This window comes from Nymphalis io, chromosome 17, assembly GCF_905147045.1.
Source record: "Nymphalis io chromosome 17, ilAglIoxx1.1, whole genome shotgun sequence".
In the NCBI taxonomy this organism is placed as follows: domain Eukaryota; kingdom Metazoa; phylum Arthropoda; class Insecta; order Lepidoptera; family Nymphalidae; genus Nymphalis; species Nymphalis io.
The window spans coordinates 2,933,421-2,955,503 of record NC_065904.1 but is presented as its reverse complement, the minus strand read 5'-3'; the positions used below and the strand labels follow the sequence as shown (position 1 = coordinate 2,955,503).

The 22,083-nt window shown below is 33.4% G+C and overlaps 2 protein-coding genes across 9 annotated transcripts in view; one reads left to right on the top strand and one right to left on the bottom strand.

The window, feature by feature from the left end:
- Positions 1-22,083, bottom strand: part of LOC126774939 (transient receptor potential cation channel trpm) — a 269,678-nt gene that overhangs the window by 48,745 nt on the left and 198,850 nt on the right. For all 8 annotated transcript variants that reach the window (XM_050496600.1, XM_050496602.1, XM_050496605.1 and 5 more), the window contains 5 exons: positions 20,826-20,985; positions 11,496-11,632; positions 6,813-6,969; positions 4,744-4,891; positions 233-422 (listed from right to left, as the gene is read on the bottom strand). In XM_050496600.1, coding sequence (XP_050352557.1) covers positions 233-422; positions 4,744-4,891; positions 6,813-6,969; positions 11,496-11,632; positions 20,826-20,985 — 792 coding nt within the window. The remainder of the gene's footprint in view (positions 1-232; positions 423-4,743; positions 4,892-6,812; positions 6,970-11,495; positions 11,633-20,825; positions 20,986-22,083) is intronic.
- On the top strand, positions 10,823-17,317 carry LOC126775018 (uncharacterized). The gene is made up of 3 exons (XM_050496735.1): positions 10,823-11,221; positions 14,385-14,580; positions 17,029-17,317. The coding sequence occupies exons 1-3, from the start codon at positions 10,835-10,837 to the stop codon at positions 17,184-17,186; spliced, it is 741 nt and encodes a 246-aa protein (XP_050352692.1). The 5' UTR covers positions 10,823-10,834; the 3' UTR covers positions 17,187-17,317.

The following is a 22,083-nucleotide window of genomic DNA, read 5'->3' as shown; positions in this document are numbered from 1 at the left end:
TTTTTATTGAAAGCCCAAAGATTGTATTATATTATCGAGTTTTCATTCGTCTATTCGACAGTTACATCCGGTTTTGGGGTTAATTTTTTTTTCACCCTTTATCTGTCCACTGCTGCACGAAAGCCTTCCCCATAGAAAGCTAACCACCCGATCTTAGGTGTTAAAATAATATTGAGGATTATAGATGAGCTTGAAAGGCCCACTACCAAGTTATAGGAGTATTTTATCTCACCTGGCGGCCATTCTTGCCCGTAGACGAAGATCTCCGATCTCGCGATATCAACTCTGTTCCACGTTAGCGCCAGAGACAGTTGTTCGCTGGGAGACAGGTGCTGGGCGCGGAATAACGCGGTTAGTATCACTTGATCCAGCTCTTGGACCTCGCCGCCTTCCGCGCGTTCTTGGATTCTAAACACGGTGATCTGAGAAACAAGAATATAAATAATTTATTTTTGGTATTAGTAATATGAATGATTGATGATGACTCAAGATGTTTCCTTCACCGACGAGTATGAGACGAAATAAAAATACAAATCATTTGTGCTTGGCTAAGGTTCAATCTGCACTCTCCGGTTAAGTGTCACGTGCTTACAACGGTGACATCTCAGCTCATTAACTTTATTTTGACTTATATTATTAAGACATAACAAATATTTCAAGCTGTGTTTCCAATAATAATTAAGATTAACCAATAAAATTAGCAATTGGAAAATTGAAATAGGTGGAAAAATTACTTTGTTCTTAATTTCTTAAGATGTCAACGTTCTATAATTGGTGGTAACTTTCATTAGAATTGCAAACATGCGCGCATTAAAATTGGTAACATTTTTAGTAAATGTTTTATCATAACCAAGCAAATTAAAGTAACTGATATAAACTAAATCATAGGAATAAAATTAATTAAATGCATACTGAATTTATCCATTCATTTTAAAACTTCAATATATTTTCAAAGATTGTAAGTATCATCATATTGATAAGTGTTCATATTGGAACATTGATATTCCATATTTAAAATACAAATCCATGATGTCTATATTTGAAAATGGAAAAATATAAACCAATTTCTACATACTAACCGTTACCCGCACAATTTAGTCGGGTCTAAATTATATTTTAGTTTTTTTTTTCAAATATATGAAGCAAAAGAATGCTATTTATTTTTTAATGGGTAAATAATAAATAGTAAATAATATTATTTTATTAAATATAAAATAATATTATTTACTATGAAGGACAGGATATTTTTTTTTAAAGTTTGGTACTTTTTACTTTGATTATCAATAAGTAATGCTTATACGAGTACATAAAACAAAGTAATTAATTAAATTGAAAACAAGCCTTATTTTATAACAATGGAATTACAATCTTCTAGAAAACTGCGTTGAACTTAAGCATTGAAACATCGTTCCTTCAGACGATTTGGTACGATAAACTCTGTATAAAGAATTCTCAATCCCCTTCAATGACATATTTCGAAACGTAAGGGATCAAATGCACTTGCGAGAACAAAACCCATTAACGATAACAGAAGCAACAATAGCTTGTAAGGCGTCTGAATATCTTTTTTTTTTTAATGTATAGGCTAGCGCTTGACTGTTATCACACCTGATGGAAAGTGAGATACAGTCTAAGATGGAGCGCGCTTGTCTAGAAGATGCCTATTCACTATTCATATCTGAATACGGTTAAGTGATTTGGTTATATTTTTGTTATAATTCAGTACTATATTGTCTTTATCACACGCCTTAAATTAGACGGAGTGGGTAACACTGGTTTTTTAATAGATATCCGGCGATTTTTTAATTTCACCAACGGAAAAAAAACCCTGCTATGTGAAAAACTATGTGAAATTTTATTACGATCCGTTCAATGTTTTAGTCGTGATTAGATAACAAAAATATTATTACTCTCGCATTTATATTAGTGTGATTCAAATATTTAACACTTCATATCTTAGAAAACATAAAAACTATCTCTTTTACAGATTTTTTTTTATGAGTTCCTAATCCTGAACAGATTGTGATATTAATTTGCCTGAATCTGCGTACGCCTGCAAAATTTCCTGGCCCAAGTAAGTCTGTGTATTTTTTTTTATTGAATTGGATGGCGGACGAGCATATGGGCCACCAGATGGTAAGTGATCACCACTGACCAAAGACTTTGGCATTGAAAGAAATGTTAACCATTGCTTACATCGCCAATGCGCCACCAACCTTGGGAACTAAGATTTTATGTCCCTTATGCCTGGTTCACTCACCCTCCAAACCGGAACACAACAATACCAAGTACTGCTTTTTTATATCTGATGAGTGGGTTTTACCTACCCAGACGACCTTACACAAAGCTCTACCACCAGTGTGCACATAGCCCTACCACCAGTAAAGTAGTTAGTATTAATATAAAAATAGATACCTGCATGCTAAGAGTGCTACAATTTTGCACCTTAAATCTAAACAAGATATGCATTTAATTATATTTAAGATTCAAGTTCAAATAAAACCAGATTGGAGTAATTGAATGGAAATATTCACGCTCCCCTCCTCCCCAACTGTGACTATAGATGCTGCTGGGTAAACAGTCTAAGCAGTCGTGATTAAAAGTTAATTGTACTAAAGATTGGCTCTATACAAACCTTTTTACTTCGAAACTGTTTACGAAGATTAAACTAATTTTCAGAACAGTAATATTTTGTTTGGCAATTGAAATATTAATAAACCAAGGGCGTCTCGGATGGGCTGGATTCTTTAACTGTCTTTGCAAATTCTTTTTTTTTATTATTTATAGAGCAAATGGGTAATATAAAAATAGGATATAGCACTTAATTCTAAAAATAGGAACGAGACCTTGATGAATAAAAAGAACCCGTCATACAACAAGCTTCTATATAAATTCATCATATTTTAATACGACAGTATATTAAGGCAAAATTCTTGTATAAAATAGATATTTCATACATAGTATCTTATTACAGATTTACGTTCAAAATTATAAATAAAACCAGCAGTATTCGAATACGATTTAATTTACACTTTTAATTAATATTTGAAAAATAATCGCCGTACAATGAAATACAAACAGTGTCCGAATTTTATTAAAACACAAACGATCGGCAATTGCTTGTAATAAACATTTTTGAGATAAAATAAATAAATATATTGGACTGATAATATAATTTTTAACGTTACCAATAATATAAAACAGAATTAAATTATTAATCTTTCACATCAATTCGTTCTTATTATGAAAATTATATACGGCAAAGTTCAAAAAAATCTTTATTTGGTGATGCTACTGCAATCACGTCTGAGTAAGTATTTTTTTATTATTTGGGTTTCATTCTCAGATGAGCCAGTGTACAGGCACAAGGCATATGACAATCTTAGTTCCCAAGGTTGATGGCGCATTGGCGATGTAAGGAACGGTTAATATTTCAGTCGGTCTATGGGCGGTGTTGACAACACTGGCCTCATCAGGCACATTTGCCAATCTAATTAGATTGGTAATTACCAATTAAAAAAAAAAAACAATTCCGAACGATGGTGATTGACGGTCACTTGCATACTATGGTCTGTGGTTCTCTGGCTATAGATCAATGGTACACTGCAATTACACTGGCTTACTCATTGCCAAAACGAAACAAGCAAGAGTATTGATATTTGGTGGCAGACTGGCTTCTACTCAGGGTGATAACAAGACAGTCTTGCTAAAACTAACAGAATTTTAAGTTTTTAATTTTTATTAGAGCTAAATAACGCCTCTGGCCTGCGCATTTTAAAATACATTTTGTTTGATGTTGCTCCAATCTACTTTTAAATGAAATTTATATGCAAGAACGAACTTAATTGAAACAGCTGGTCCGGAAAATTGATCGTTTTATTATATTTGTATGTTATCAGCACGTAATTCGGAGTAAGGGGATACATTTATGTGTAATTAAAATTAAATAATTACGAGAAATGCTGGCTCTTCGCCTAGATTTCATACTCGTTTAATTAAGGTTTTGTCCTAATGTATACGCAGTGAATAGAACATGGACTTGAAATGAATCTCATGAATGAAAAATCTTGAAAGATCGTGAGTTTCTTTCTGTGAGAACAACACTGTTTTTATATGTTTTATTTATAACTGCCTCGTTGGTCCAGTGGCTAGATGTAAGGCCGCAGTCCCAGAGGTCATGGGTTCAAATCCCAGGTCAGATATATCAATAAAAAGATATAGGGTTTTTCTGTCGATAATTATCATTAGCAGCCCGAAATCTGGAAGTTGGCAGTGGGTACACTCCCGTGCCTCGGAAAGCACGTATAGCCGTTGGTCCTGCGGCTGAACTCTTTCCGGTCGTATCGGATTGCCATCGGCTTATGAGAGTTAGGGAACAGAGAGTGCATGTATTTGTATCTTTTTATAAGCTTTTATTTAACTTTGCCTGTTTTAATGTGTTAGTTGGATCTAGCGACTGATTATTTATTTATTATTATTAAACGTATTCCAACAGTCTACATCTACATATTTTTGGTGCGAAGGCAATACAGTATATTAATTAAAATGCGGTTTAAATGAAAGCTTTTGTATAAAATTATCATGATAATTAACACAATAACTTGCCACCATTCCACGCGGTCATGAAATGTATAGTAGCTATTTATATATTTATTTTAAATTAAGGTTTTAGTGTACTTTAGCAGTCGGAAATAAAAAAAATACAAATAAAAAGAATAATATGATGTAAGGAAATATACTTACTAAGTTCTTTTTCCTGGTGCACTGCAACAGTTCACTGTATAGACACTCTGCTTGTTGCGTTCCAACTTCGAAAGTCTTCTGGATGGTTCCGACCAGGTAATCCCGCATAGATTCCAGCACCGTCTGCTCGCCAGTTTCTGACGCGTACCTATTAAATATTTTTAAATGTATAATTTGTCCTTGCCTAATACATTTAAATTAAAAAACCTTTACTTTTATAATATAAATATAAGCAGGTTTTATAATCCCCCTCTAAATATTTGTTTTGTTTAATAAATCGCAATTTCATATTTTTAAGAATTCTGTATTCAAAATAATGTTGATTTTTCTTTTAGATTTGCCGGGAAGGCAATTGCCTCTACTCCATCTGATGGTAAGTGGTAGTAGAGTCCAAACGCGACGACGGCCAGTCGGGGAGAATGTTCTGCACTAGCCGCCCCGCTTTGTCGGCCCGCAAGATACCTCTTCACGCCTCGTTTGAAGGAACCGGGGTTGTAAGAGGAGGGGAATCATGAGCTAGTAAAGAATTCCATTTTTTGGAAGTGCGACAAAGAAAAGAGTTGCCAAATTTCTTTGTGCGCGATGGAATTGATGTCACAGTTAGACATCGAGAGAGACTTATGAAGGAAGGGCGAAGCAAGAATTAAAGAGAATAATTCCTCAGAGCATAACATCTTAAAATAAAAAAGTCCATATATATGTACGAGTGTATATATCTTTTTAATGAATATGCATTTAGAAAACTTGGTAAGGTTTTGTGAAAGAGATTTTTGATAATCTTTCTAATTTCAAATGATCCCAGCAATTATAGTCGAATTAAATTTTTAATGAACATTCAGTTATATTAAAAATATATTATTTAATTGTAATTTAATATATTACTAAAAATAATGCAAAAAATAGCGAACCGTCCAATTTTAAAATTATATTAATCCGTTACGAAATCAGACGATTTATGACACTTCAAATTGCACAGGCTACATTTACTATCAACATATCGACCAATCGAAACTCGCGCGGTACTCCTATTATTGACAATTTAACTAGGATTATGAACAATATCAGGAGCCTAGGGAAATCTCAATTCGACTGAATTTTGTTCGTCGAATTATTGTAGGAAATTGAGACCATTCACATAAAGCCCACGTCACCATAGTAATTTATCTCATGGATTTCACAATAACCTTTTAACATGATATAATCATTTGCATGTATACAATATGATCATTATAAAAATAAAAAATATTCAAGTAACAGAGGCTCAATTTCAGAACGGCTTTATTACCAATAATAACATAAGAAAAATAATTATAATAGCAATTCTTACAGCAGCGAAGTTTTAATAACAACGCAATCTTTAATAATGTAATTGATTAGGGTAATACTTAACTGTTGTATAGTAATATGATTTCTCTCCTTCTAACATCATTGATTTTACATTCGAAAGGAAGGGGATGCTGCTATACAATGCCCCTATACAAAGTTTATAGGTAAATCCGTAAGTTTATAAGTACCTTTCAAGTGGTTACCGCATGCTCCAAGTGTAACGGCGTAGTTTCAAAGTGAACTTAACTTTTCAAAGAATAATTTTCTCAAAGGAGACCATCTAACGCTCGAATAGATTATTATTAAAGAAAAGATTTATTCAAATTTCAAATTGTTTTAGTAGCCTTCAGCTACGAATTATACATTATAGCGCTACTTAACTTCTGTGAAATTAATACAAAAAATCTTTAAGAAATATACTTCTATTTAACCTGCGGCAAGTTGATATATAATATATTGTTAATCAATTGTAATATTTATAAATGGAAGGTTGAAATAATTAATTAAAAAGAATTTATGTTCCTTCGTGCATTTCATAGGGTTGGCTGCTAGGGGATGTTTTTAGCATTAAGCCTGTTTTTTCTACGATATACATTTTGTATTATGTAAATTTAAATGTTAAAAAATATATTTTCAGCAAAAAAAATATTTTTGTTTATTTAAGGATAATTATTATAAGAACGACAAGGAGTTTCTGGTATGTGGTTAAATGCTATCTTTAATTATATTATGTAGTTATTTACTTGTGCACAAAAGCAATGAGGTCCGCTGCTCGGCCGCTCCCATCACACACAACGACGGGCACAGGTGGGTTGTCAGTGACGTATTCCAGCACAGCTCTCACAGTGTTCGTTCCTCCTTCTATCACGAGACACACAACCGGAGTTGATGAATGTGTGTCTGTAACAAAGTAAAATTTCTTTTTTATATATACATTTACGCTTACGGTTACAAGGTTTTTGTATCAACTGACCTCAGATGTAAAAGAAAACAATACAAAAAGAAAGACATTTGATAAAAGAAACGAGAAAAACGATCTCAAGCAAACTTTACTTGTATAAATTTTCATGTAAAAAAATTGTGTGAGTGCTATGGTACTCATGAAAGTTGATATGTAGACACGTGAGCTAATGTACCGATCTCACGCACACATGCGTTACACTTACAATAACAAATATTACGCTGATATCATCTGACGCTCGCTGGTGGTAGGGCTTTGTGCAAGCTCGTCTGGGTAGGTACCACCCACTCATCAGATATTCTACCGCAAAACAGCAGTACTTGGTATTGTTATGTTCCGGTTTGAAGGGTGAGTGAGCCAGTGTAATTACAGGCACAAGGGACATAAAATCTTAGTTCCCAAGGTTGGTGGCGCATTGGATATGTAAGCGATGGTTGACATTTCTTACAATGCCAATGTCTAAGGGCGTTGGTGACCACTTACCATCAGGTGGTCCATATGCTAGTCCGTCCTATTCTATAAAAAAAAGAACTGTCAATTAGCCCCATCGTGTACCAAGTGCTAAGATGTTTACACATAAAAAAATACATTGTAATTGATAGATATAAAAAGTGTTCTTTAAAAATTAAAAACTAATTTGAAAAAATACCTTAATGCTCGCTTCCAACAGAAACTTAATACGGTTTTATTATAAAAAAAAGAGAACACCAACAGCGTGGAGCTATACTGAACCAAACAAAAATGTTTAACAAAAGCGGTTGATAGTTTGACAGGATTTCAATTCGTCTGCATATACGAACTTCATATTGGAAACTTGCACATTTTTTAGGTCTGTTTAAAAAGGAAATAAGGCTAGAAGTAACGAATTACCAAACAAAAAAGTAATTTTATCTCAAAGAAATCGTAATATTTAACATTATATTTATTTGGTTTATGTTAAACGATTCATTACGTTGACTTTGAAATTCTCTTATTTGCAATTCTCGGTAAAGCTCTTTCTAAAACACTGTTACTCGTCTTCAAACGCAGACGTTAATTAAACGGGTATCCTCAAATAATTAAATCAAGCTTGTACACTTTGAGAGTGTGGTATGAAATATTCTAAGCATATATGACGGTTTGTTTATATAAATATTTCAACGAAATGTGTTGGTTGTTTTCTTAAATGTTTCTTGAGTAAAATTCGAATTGAATGTTTATTAACAGACGTCGATGGTTATATATAATATAAAACAGTCTTATTTATTAACGTTGTTTAGCGAATGATTAGTTAAACAATGCGTTGTCTTCTTCTTTCGAATGTTAAATCAATAATGACAGAAATAGCGAATCATTGTTTAACTAAACAGTCGTTAAGCAACGTTTAATATTAGGCCAGTCTTATATAAGACATATTTTTATAATTAAATAAGTTTCCTTTTGTTGTGTAATGTTTTTTAAAAAAGGTTTTATACTCAATCATTTTTTTTCTGCGTATACATAATTAATTTAGTCCTTAAATGATTCTCTTGTAGTAAATATATGTTTTATTAGTGACATTTTTTCCACAAATGCACTTTGAAATTCAAGACTTTTCGTTGTAAACCGTAAAAGTAGACCGTAAATAAGTAAAAACTATAAATTTAACGACATTAAGCGTGACGTCCTAAAACACAAGGCAGGTGCTAAAACACGTAGGCAGGTTTTATTGGACCTGTAAACTGTTTATTGTTTGTCTTACAAGACAACTTATGTATTTGTTTTATTTATTTATAGAAGGGACAAACAAAATAATGCTCGACTTTATAGTAATTATTCATTTCCGGCGGTTTTATATTGTCTATGGTATCATGGCTTATGAACCGACATGGCTAAATGAATAGAATACGTGGAAGTTAATCGATGAACATAGACTCAAATCAAGCCAGTGCCCAGCCAAGCACCGCTGACATATTATGTGCTTAATTCATGTATACAATAATTCATCTCTTGCATTCTGCCAAAGTGTATCCACCGATCCAGACTGTTGTCATATCTACGGAAGCTACTGTATGTTTTATTGGTATTGAAAAACCACTGTACACTGCCGACTATTATGTAACTGGTGATCTTTTTATGAGTATTGTTGTGCTTTTGCGAATTATTATTAAAAAAAAAAAACTTTTTACTCTTCACATATGCGAGACAAGGTTAATTTCAAATATTTTTTTTACGATGTTACAAAGAAAAACAACAAAATAATCACATTATTATAGGTTGTTTTTTATCAAGACTAAGTAAAGTGATATTTTTCTTTGGAGTGTTATTTTTTTTTCGGTACATCATAGCATTATGACAACTTAAGTTGGGCTCATGACATGCTTACAATCAGCCGAAAACTAGTCGAATTTCGCAAGTATATAACAAGCATATATATTTTGCCAATATTTAGATTGAATCGTGTATTTTACAACCCGAAAGCGATAGATGGCACTCATTCAATATGTCCCATTCCTGAATCGCGCTGTCTAGTTTTCGATTATTGGGTTATATAGTGTAATGTAGCGGAGCAGAGGTGGCCCAGTGGTTAGAACGCGTGAATCTTAACCGATGATCGAGGGTTCAAACCCTGGCAAGCACTACTGAATTTTAATGTGCTTAATTGTTTATAATTCATCCCGTGCTTGACGGTGAAAGAAAACATCGTGAGAATACCTGCATGTGTCATTGAAATTCTGCATGTATATTCCACTAACCCGCATTGGAGCAGCGTGGTGGAATAAGCTCGAAATCTCCTCAAAAAAGGATAGGAAGCCTTAGCCCAGCAGTGCGACATTCACAGGCCGTTACTGTATATAGAGTGGAACATTAATTATAAAGTAATCAAATAAATTGTAGTGTGAACAATAGAAAGCATTCTTTAGTTTAATTTACCATTTATTGATACTCGATATTACATCGGCGCAAACATGCTCCAACGCTATTATATAATAGGCATTTTATATTTATGTAACAGCCAATTTTCTTTTAATAAAATAACGGTCTTTTTTAGGAAAGAACTATTTTATCAATTTCTTCGCACAATAGAGAATATCGTATAAATCTTTATGACCATTAAACAGATTGTGATGTACCTCGGTACTGAATCCGTTAGTAAACCACTATAAAAATTCGTCCATAAACAACACAAAAGTTTTATTTTATATCGTCTTTTGTTATTTACTGTTCAATGCGTATATTAAATAAAGTATTCAATGTATGTATTTATATTTTATTAAATGATTAACATTGCAGCGCGTATAACTATTTTTATGTAAATATTAAAATATTGTTTTTAGTTTCTTACTCTGCCTACAGAAAAAAATCTTTGACAGAATCGCTTAAATTTAAAATTGTATTTACAAACATTATTTACGGGTTTTTTGGTTTTGATATTTTGTTTTTTTTTAAGAATTAGTCTGATATGGACGAAACTAATTTTGCATTAATTGTAAAGTTAATAAAAAAAATAATTATATATAATAAAAAAAATATTATTTTTTTATTAACTGATTTTAAAATGATTTAAAATTTAAGAAAAAGAGACCAAAAATCTCGATACGATCTCTTAAGTCTGACAAAAAAACTGACGAGAAATGTAATGGAAAGTATGAACAAAACAAAATGAGCGTTTCGACTCGAGATCAAAGCGTTAAGATATTACGAGCATTGAATCGAGCGAGACCGGTATAATGTTGGCAAGGAATACATCGTACAGCGAGAAAGGGAGCCCCGCGGGTAGAGACGGGGGGGACACCCAACACGTCCAGTGACCTGCGCGACGCGCCGCTCGCCGTACGCAACGAAATGGCGCAGAGCAGCAACGTCGTATTCCCGCGTAAATTGCTAAAGAAATTCATCTTGATGTACAGAGAATTAAACTGTTTATGGGATAGAAAATGCCTAACGTATAAACATAAGAAGAAACGACACGATGCTGTAACGAAATTGACTGAGCTGGTACAGAAATACGATTCATCAGCTACAAGAGTCCATGTTTTGAGAAAGATCGAGAGTCTACGGGCGTGTGTGCGACGGGAGTATAAAAAGATTCAAGACAGTCGACTACAGGCGACGAGCCCCGACGAGGTTTATACGCCTCACCTGTGGTACTACGACATGCTGTCGTTTGTATTCGGCGAAGAAGAGAGTAACTTAAAAGAAAAGCAGGAATCACCTGAACCAGTCATTTCGGTAAAACAAACTTTTAATCTATTTTAATATTATAAATGCGAAAGTACCTCTGTCTGTATGTTAAGCTTCAACTGCTAAGCCACTGAAACGAATTTGATGAAATTTGGTATGAAGCAAGATTAAACCTCAAGGAAGGACAGGGGCTTTTTATATCTAATACCTGTTCGCCAACTTAACTCGCGGGCGAATACTAGTATCATATATTTCTAGATAAAAAATAAGAGATATGAAAAAAAAGTATTTTTATTTGTTTAAAATTAAAATATATACTCACAAGGGTGCAACTTCTGTGCTGCAATGTACTTCTCCAATTTGCGCCGTAAAACAATTTCAGCGCCGTACCGACCGACGGAGCCGTTGTCCACGAGTAGGAAGTAAGCATGTCTATTGTTCAAAACAGCTAGCTTTGATCTGGAACAATTACCGTTATTATTTTTAACTAAGGCACAATTATTTCGAATTTTCACAATTTTAGAAAAGAACATGGTGACATGTTTTATGTGCATCTAGCTCAAGTTAATAGCGGATTTACCAGCGGGTTGAGCAGGCTTGAATCAAGGGCGTCTGATTTAAGGGGCGGAACCTTTTTCAAGCTATATACCTCGGGTATCGACGGTACCAATACTGAACACGTGTCTTTTGCTTAAGTTAGACCGATAAGGCGAGTAAGACCTTCGTCACAGGTGATAAAATATAATTAATAATTAAAAGCTACCACAGAAAGTATATTTATAGGTTCTAAGTGTAAAATAAACCGAAAATATTTTTTTTTTAAATAGCCAAGATCAGTTTATTAATTTAAACCTCCCTTATTAAAAATAGTAAATAGTAATGTAGTAGGTACCCGTTGCGTCATCGGCACATTGATAATTTGTATAATGTACATGAGCAGAAGTTTCAAGAACCGTGTTTAAAAAATAAGAAAAGAAATATATATATCGACAAAAAACTTATGAATGATGCATGTCAAATTGCGTTTAATTAATAAGTACTAAAATAAATAATGACAATATTCGTACGTATCATATTCTTTACTTAAAGGCACTGTCCATCCATCGTATATACAACTATTGAAAATGTGATTGTATTAAGATAATATCATTTTCAATATCCGTAAATTCATGCGGATCATTAATTTTTAGATAAATCATAAAAACGCGTATCATATTGCGAAATCCGGAGTAAAATTGCTTTCAGTTTCACAACATAAAAAAGCAATCTATATGATGATGGGTTTTACATACAAAAAGCTTAATTTCAGCAATATTAGAATAATTTCGTTGAGAAGTTTTAAAAGTATTGCTTCTAAATTTATCAGATATTTCAGGGTTTATCTCTTTTGCATATTAAATGCATAATATTTCTTTATTACAAATAACACTTTAATAAATATTTGTAAATATTTTTCCGTCAAGAAATATATACATACACATATGGAACAAACAGAATCCCTCGCTATTCCCTTACTTTCAATACATTATAGTTCGAGTACTGTTGTTGACTGCCTCGTTGGTCTTGTGGCTTGATGTAAGGCCGCAGACCCGGAGGTCCTGGGTTCAATTCCCAGGTCGGGCCAATAAAAAGTTATTGGGTATTTCTGTCAGTAAATTCTCAGTAGCAGCCCGGAGTCTGGAAGTTGGAAGTGTGTACACTCCCGTGCCTCGGAAAGTACGTAAAGCCGTTGGTCCTGCGCCTGAACTCTTTCCGGTCGTGTCGGATTGCCGTCCCATCGGATCATGAGAATAAGGGAATAGAGAATGCACCTGTGTTTGCGCACACACTTGTGCACTATAATATCTCCTGCGTAGTTGGCTAATCTCTCTTGAGATTGGCCGCCGTGGCCAAAATCGGTCTGGAGGACATTATTATATAGTACGAGTACCTACAGTTACATTTAGTTTTATTTATTTACATTGTATAAAGTCACATGGCGTTTTATAATCTAATTAAAACAAAATTTTAACCACGAAATCTGATTCAAAGGGGATTATAGAATTATGGCATTAGAATAAGGTCACAATAGTAATTAACCTGCGGTTCATACTTTAGTATCAAATAACTACTAAGAACCTAATATAAATCAAAGCGAGATTTACTATTATGATACCATGTATTCAATAGGATTATTGTTTAAGCCAATCAGAAAGTTACATTACCATTATTTGTTGTTTTCATTTTATAAATAGAAAAAAAAAAAAGTTGCTGAATTCCTCTGTCTGTATTTCCGCTATCTTCTTCTAAGCCTCGCAAAGGATTTTGATATCGTTTTCACTAAAAGGAAAACCATTAAACGAGGAAGTTTTATATATAAAGACCTATAATAAATAATCTATATGCATAACATATTTATTATTATTTGTTCACTGCACTGTGTGGGCTAATAAATCGATTGGCGAAAGTTTATATCTTATTGATTAAAAAATGCACGGGATAAAATCCTTATTTTATTCGTACGAAGTCGGGGCTGACAGCTAGTAGCTTTATAATTTAATTTGTAACCATTAGTAACTACTGAATTTTCTGCCAGTTCTTCTCGGTAGAATCTACACTTCTTATCGGCGGTAGTTTTACATTCAACTGGCTTATTTAACGTCAAGATTCAAAAGCGCTTATAAGAACCTTTTTGAATAAACAATGTCTTGACGAGCCGGTTGGCGTGGTTGGTAGTATACTTGCCTTTCACGCCGAAGGTTGTGGGTTCGATTCCCACCCAGGACAGACATTTGTGTGCATGAACATGTCTGTTTGTCCTGAGTCTGGGTATTTTAATTATCTATATAAGTATGTATTTACAATAGAAAAGTAGTATTTGTAGTATATCAGTTGTCTGGTTTCCATAGCACAAGCTTTGTACAAGCTTAATTTGGGATCAGATGGCCGTGTGTGAAAAATGTCGAGGGATATTATTATTATTATTAATGTTAGGGTTTTATATATTAATAATATTATTTTTGGGGAGAATAAATGGTTTCGATTGATTTTTGGATTTATTAAAATAACAGCGATGAAGGACAACATCGTAAGAAAACCTGCATGTGTTTAATTTCACTGAAATTTTACCAAGTGTGATGCAAACCATCTCCTCATAGAGAAAGAAGGCCTCAGCCCAGCAGTTGGGCATTAACAGGATTCATATTACTACGTTAATCTTTTTACTTTCTAGGAATCTGAAGATGAAATCGAAACAAGGGAATCGGATGAAACGTTCCAGCCGCCAATAGTAAACTATTCTGATTACACAGTAACCACAAATTTGATGGAAGGCGGCAACGTATCGCCCATTCCGAAACCGTTTGAATTTGAAGAGGATAAATCTAAAAGGCATTGCACAGAGGTCGATGACGAATACGACGCGATTGGTGAGTTTGGACTGACTGTGCAAATAGTTAATCAGGATTGGTTAATTTAAATATTTATTGATAATAGAAAGATACAATACACCGTCCAATGTTAATTCGTTACTTCTATATTTAAAAATTTGAATATGCATAATAATAAAAAAATACTTTATTGTACACAATATACAATACACTCACATACAAAGTGCGCAATCTTTAAAGAGCATTACTGCTTTATTGCATGTAAATGTACTACTATAAAGTAATAAAGAGGAAGGTGGCATAATTATTTATATACAACAAATAGATACAAACATATTTATGAAAATCTTCATATACATTTATATATAATAGATATATAGAGTATATTACGAGATATCTGTTATTTTAAGACCGTATTTGCATACTTCATAGTTTAACTGTTTTCTCTTTTTGTTGTGCAAACAGCATAAATAAACCTAAAGATACAAATAACATGGCACTTAGACAGTCATTCGTTTTCATGTGTTTACATTTATTATTTATTTTAAACAATAATAAATAAAACCTACGATAACATTGATTTATGTACTTACTGCGAGCCAAAGCGGGAGCAAGTTGTAAGCCGAAGGCAGCATTGTAAATATTTTTATATTTATAACAATTTATTGCAATTGTTTACTATTTATATATGGGAACTTTGTTCAGTTCTTTGGTGCAATACCAACCCACACTAGAGCCTCTTAAACAAAAAAGCAATGAAGCAAATAACTATGGGGATATTATAAAACTAACGATTTTTAAGAGAATCGATCGAACACATTGGGAATGAAACGGTCGCCTCCAGGACGTTCCGAATACAAATTCATAAATTGTTACCAACGTCTTTTTTTATAGTATAGGAAGGCGGACGAGCATATGGGCTACCAGATGATAAGTAGTCACTAACGCCCTTAGACATTGGCATTGTAAGAAATGTCAACCATCGCTTACATAGCCAATACGCCACCAACCTTGGGAACTAAGATTTTATGTTCCTTGTGCCTGCAATTACACCGGCTCACTCACCCTTCAAACCGGAACACAACAATACCAAGTACTGCTGTTTTACGGTAGAATACCTGATGAGTGGGTGGTACCTATCCAGACGAGCTTGCACAAAGCCCTACCACCAGTAAGTATGAATGAAAAACAATGATACAATTACGTATCAAAACATTATAACCGCTTTAATTGGCAATTGACAAGCCGTAATCGGAAATGTTTCGAGTGGTAATTGTTATCAAAGCGGATTACGAAAATTAACGTTTATGTAGATATCAACAAGCTTTCGAATTAAGGACTCTTTAGGTATGTATCATCGTTAATATTCGCACTTTGACCAACGTAGTTAGTAATTGATAATTGGTTTATTATAACGCAATTAATTTTCTACATTAAAACTAATTATCTTTTAATGAATACGTGACGTATTTAAGAGTGAAGATTGCACATGAAACAGAACACGTGGTCTACACTTAGTCGAAGGTCGCGGACCTAAATTAGGCGAGTACAACAGTGTTTTACTGCAGTGTTTTACTGCTGGTGGAATATGCTAACTGTACATGATGGGTGGAGATATTTACGGGTTATTACTTTATGTACGTGACGCACATATACTGTTCTAAACACTGAAACTTTAAAAAAAAATGTTAAAACTTTCAAATTTCGGAAAATCATATCAACTAACATTATATTCAATTATTAATGTAATTACGAAAATAATCATAATATAAACAATATATAATTCGATCCATATTTTTCGTTTCAGACAATAATAATATTTCTTTAAAAATACACGGTAGTTTTAACGTTGAAAAGTCCTCTCATCCCGTTTTATATTTCCTGCCTAATACCGTTTGCTCTCCGTGAGGATGCATAAGTAAACGACGATGACCTACCTACGGAACTTACTCAGAATATATGATCAAATAGCTACTATAATCAAAATATACGTGCATGTATATATGTACATATATATATTAATATCAATTTATTACTGCGCCCTGCGGAGACGCGTAAGGGATACGCGTAAGAGTGGTATTTCATCTGACTATAAAAGTTATCGACTGCCTCGTTGGTCTAGTGGCTAGATGTAAGATCGCGGACCCGAGGGCCCTATATGCTCGTCCGCATATGGGCCACCATATGACCTATTCTATATATATATACATACACACACATATATATAGTTTCATTATATATATATATTTAATTTTATTATTATTACTTTTATTTTGCACAGCTACTAACTACCTTTTATTTTGTAAGTGTTGAATTTGATTAGTAGATAATGAATCATTACGCCTTTTGTATATAAATATAAATACCACACGGTTATAATTTGCTCAGTAGCTATTTGTTTATAAATATTAAGTCCTTTATGAATATTTTTATTCAGTCATAGGATCTTATGGTATTCTGTATTAATTTAAACATGTTAACTTTTAGGTATAAACGTTGCAGCGAAACTCCGTGGTTTGCCTTCGAACGTGAGGATATTAGCCGAGAAGTTGATTAACGACGTGTTGTATCAGGCGCAAATGAATGGTCTCAACTCTACCACTGTCATTACAACGCCCGATCCATTTAAACAGGACGTATTGTAAACTACTGTTACACACATTTAAAGCTTTATTGTCCATTTTATATTCATTCGGGGTTTAATCGTGATTAATACCTTTCAATTTTACCGACATATATTTATTTTTATATTTTATTTTAATATCCACGGACTTAGCGTCCTTGTTTATTTAGTTCCTTTTTTTCATACTGTCAAGTTTGTAAAGAAAGTATATATAATGCAATGTACATTGCAAGTATTATCTATAATTGTCTATATGGATACAGCACCGTTACTCGGCTCCAGGAAGAGCTTCTTCCATGGTTTACTTTCTCTAGTAAGTGTTCGTCACCGCCCATAGTCATTATCGACGGAGAAATTATACACCATACCTTACATCGCGAAAGCGCCAGCAACCTTGGGAGCTAAAATATTACGTCCCTTGTGAGTGAAGATTAGCTCACTCCCATTTCCAACTGGAACAACAATACTAAGAATTTCTGTTTGGCGGTATATATGGGATGAGGGGAGTATCAACCCAGACGGACTAAATCAAAGTCCTACCACCAAGTATATGGTGTAAAAGTAATTGTTTATCACACTCATTGTGCCTCGTTTACGATTTTTATTTATACATATAACATCTGTTATGGTCACAAGCTGACTGAGACGGAAAATCTCGGTTTATAAAACTCTAATATTTAATAATTTAGAACATAAATATTATATTAATAAACCTTAGCAAAAGGTCTCGGGTTCAATATAGGCGAGCACGACTGAGTCTTTCATGTGCTAAAAGTTTATATTCAATAACTATGTAAATAGCGTTTTGTACTTTATCTCTGATCAAATCCATTAATAACAAAATAAAATTTCATGAAGATTATACACAATATCCAAAATTTTATGCATTTTATTTACATGGGCTTTCTAGCTCCTATCCCTCATTCACAAGGTGGCGTAGCCGCGGGACGCTGGTATATTATAAAGAGAAAATATTTCTTTGTTTGTAATCGATACACTCTGAAACTACTGGAACGATTTTGATAATATTTCCATCATTAGGAAGATACTTAATAAAGAAGTAACATGTACATTATAGTAATAATAATATTTCAACCTAAAAAATGGTATTTCTGCTTTTTTATGTTTGTATGATTTTTTTTAACAATAAAATGGTCAGCGTTTAGCCGTTGACTTGCCTGATATTAAGCATCGACACGGTCTAGGATGTAGCACGCTTGCCTATAAGAAACCTGTTTACTCTGGATTTGAAGACACCAACATTGTACCTATCAGGAATTACGGACTCAGGCAAAGCAGTTTCGCAGTGCGAATGATGAATGTAGAATCAAAGCGCTTCGTACGTAGGCGGGGAATTTCCACTGTGTACCTATGGCGTTTTGGTATGTACTCTTATAATCACAAACTGAACTGTACGCGAGCGAAGCCGCGGTCACGGCTAGTTATATTTAAAAACCTTCATTTATTACAGTTGAACGTATATACGAATACGTATATATAATTGTAATAAACTTATAATTTTCAATATTGTGTTCAATAACGTGGTGAAGTGAAATGTGAAGTCATAAGTATCAACCAGTTCTAAAGAATGTGATCTTAATGCGATCGACTTGTGACGAAGAAAACTTAAATATTTGCGACGAGTTGAATCTTTTTGAAACGAGCTCCTTATAATAATAATGCCACCGAAACACAAAATGTTCACATTTTACTATGATTACTTACAATATATGGAAATAGTTTTCGCCCGCGGCTTTGTCCACATGATAGGGTTATAGGGTCCTTCCATTGGGTTATAATAATAATAATAATATCCTGGGAAATTTTTCACACACGGCCATCTGATCCCAAATTAAGCTCGTACAAAGCTTGTGCTATGGATACCAGATAACTGATATACTACATATACTACTTTTCTTTTGTAAATACATACTTATATAGATAATTACACCCCGACTCAGGACAAACAGACATGTTCCTGCACACAAATGTCTGTCCTGGGTGGGAATCGAACCCACAACCTTCGGCGTGAAAGGCAAGTATCTACCAACCACGCCAACCGGCCCAAAAGTTAAAGCTTATACCGATTTCATTCTAATCGGTTTAGTAATTTAGCCGTGAAAGCGTAATAGATAGACAGACAAACATACAGACAGTTACTTTCGCATTTATAATATTAGTATAGAAGTAAAGATTGTAGATGACTTACTATGACATATTGTAGTTGATTATAACTTTATATGTTACACTGCAATTATTCCATACATTATTTATTATAATTATATTTAATTAATAATGTAATTGTAATTTTATATTAGTCGTAACGTTAGAAATACGTATAGGAATGATTTTTCAGAAACAATCGGTTAATGTGAAGCGCCATTAGTACAATGGTACAATGTTCATTTGCGTATCGTACATTACAATAGGACGACAGTATAAGTGTCCCCACAGACTTTGTATCCGTTTGTATTATTACTTTTTTTGATTCATTTCGTTTCGTTAATAATCTGTTTATTATATTTCTTATATTATAATAATTCTTATGTTTATTACTTTCACTTACTTGTTCTATTACATATATATAATACACTAGTTTTCGCCCGCGGCTTAGCCCGCCTCTTAGGGGGAGGGGCAAGCAAAAAAAGCCTATGGCCTTCCTTGAGTTGCAAGTTTGCTTCACACTAAATTTTATCAAAATAAGTTCAATGGTTTAGCTAGGTTATTCGTATAGATTTATGTAACATTTCATTTAAGTATTTCATTTAGTCAGCTTCTCGATAACCACGATGTTATATCCATTATATGATATTATATATATATAGGCCTCCGCATCTTTGACAGATGATTTAAGCGGCATCGCGAAGGCACTTGCGTTCATGACTGAAGAGACCAATGCGAGAGAGGATCCTTCGGCCGCACTCCCGACAAGTGTATGCGCCCCCAGATGGGCGAGGGATATATGATACGTATATTATATATATGTAAAGAAATATTTTATGTAGGTATATAAATGTACATGTATTTGATTGCAATTAAACAAATTCCGCATATATTTCCGATTAGATCGAATCAACGATAGCTGTTGTTATCAATGCGTTATACAAAAGTGGTTTGTGGTTTCATTAAACGCATCGGCCAGTACTCTAAATAACGAGCAATTACATTCATTTTAATGTAAATACATTATTTACGACGAAATTATCAGCAAAATATGATTGACAATTTATCTTAGAATAATTATATATTTAGTATTTACTTTAGATCAGTTTATTATTCTGTATCTTTTTATATAATTCTTACCTATATTAAACGTTTTATATATATTTTTATAATAATAAGAAAAAATATTTATTTTATAATCCAACTAATGATGGCCACAATTATTTTAATTAGGACATAATTGTATGTCATCTGAACATACAGATTCGTTTTTTAAATGTATCAATATATAATTACTTATAACCAAAAAAATCTATTGATATTTTTGACCAGTATAAAAATAGCATAAGTTTTTTATAGAAATCTAATACCGCTTCCCATAGGAAGCGATACACTTTTATCGACTTGCGAAGTAGGAGTCATCTTCAATAGCATTCATGTTATAGTTTGTATAGATAAAAAAATGCGGTAATATGATAGTGATTTATAAAATAGTTACCTTGGAGAAGCTATCGCATGATAGGGCACGTCGCGACCCCTTCCTATGAGCTCGTTGGCGCCCTCCACGATACCCCATGGTGCTATTCCTATACTGACAACTCGACCTGCTCGTTGAGAACGCTCCAACTGTAGTGCATCTCCAACTTGGCGCGTGACACCTGTTAAAATGTTAAACTACTTTAATAAATATAATATTAACGACATTCGCTTGCCCCTATCCTGTTATTTATAGACAGTTTTTTTCTAAGAAAAATTATATTGGCAGACTACGATTGGATGATGACAATCTTCCCTTGCCTTGTCTTTACTGGCTGTGGTACAAAAATCTGGTGTTATTCATGTAAGCGCTTATCACACAAATATATCTTAGCTAGCAACTTTTTTAAGCAATAAATTAATAAATTGCATCATATGACAATGATTCATGGCATGATAAATTTGCTGTGAAAGTAGCGCTGTGATTGGTGATTGTGCAACTTCGACAAAATACTTATGACAAAATTCATATTTATGATTTAAAATGAATATATTTCATTAGTAAAATTTTGAAGTTAATGTAATTAATGTACTTTCATTTACTCACTATGTTTATTTTATTAAAACGCGCTGGTTCTCACGTTTACAATTTCAGTTATATGTTGCAATCATTTTTAGATATTTGACCTTATGATTACACTACCGCGCTAAGCAATTTGCTTCTATTTTACAATTATCGTCCCATCGGATTATGATAGTGAGGGATTAAGGAGTGCACCTGCGCAGGTTATTATAGTACACAAGTGTGTGCTTTGTGCTCAGTTGGCTAGTCTCTGTTGAACGAAATCGATAAGCCGACTATCATCAGAAAGAATATAAGCAGCTAGAATACTCATTATGAAAAAGACAATTACATTCATCGTTAATTACGCTTGGCGAGTCGCAGTATACGGAAACGAAGATATAAAACTTGGCACTGTTCAGCGCTTCAAGCGCCAAGTTTGACTGATAATAGATGTGATTACATTTTGACTCTTTTGCAGGAAAATATTCTTTCAAAAATAAAAACGGTTACTTGTTGAATAAAGTAATTTTACACTACATATAATACATTCATAAAGGGTATATCTAAGCAACTACTTTTCACAAGATACTCATAGCCGATTATAATGGCAGAAGGATAAAATAATAGTTTGATATTTAAGTGACACGACATCATTTTTTTGGATCTAAATAATCTGTGAAAATATGTCGCTTTTAATATCTTTGAAAGTGAAATT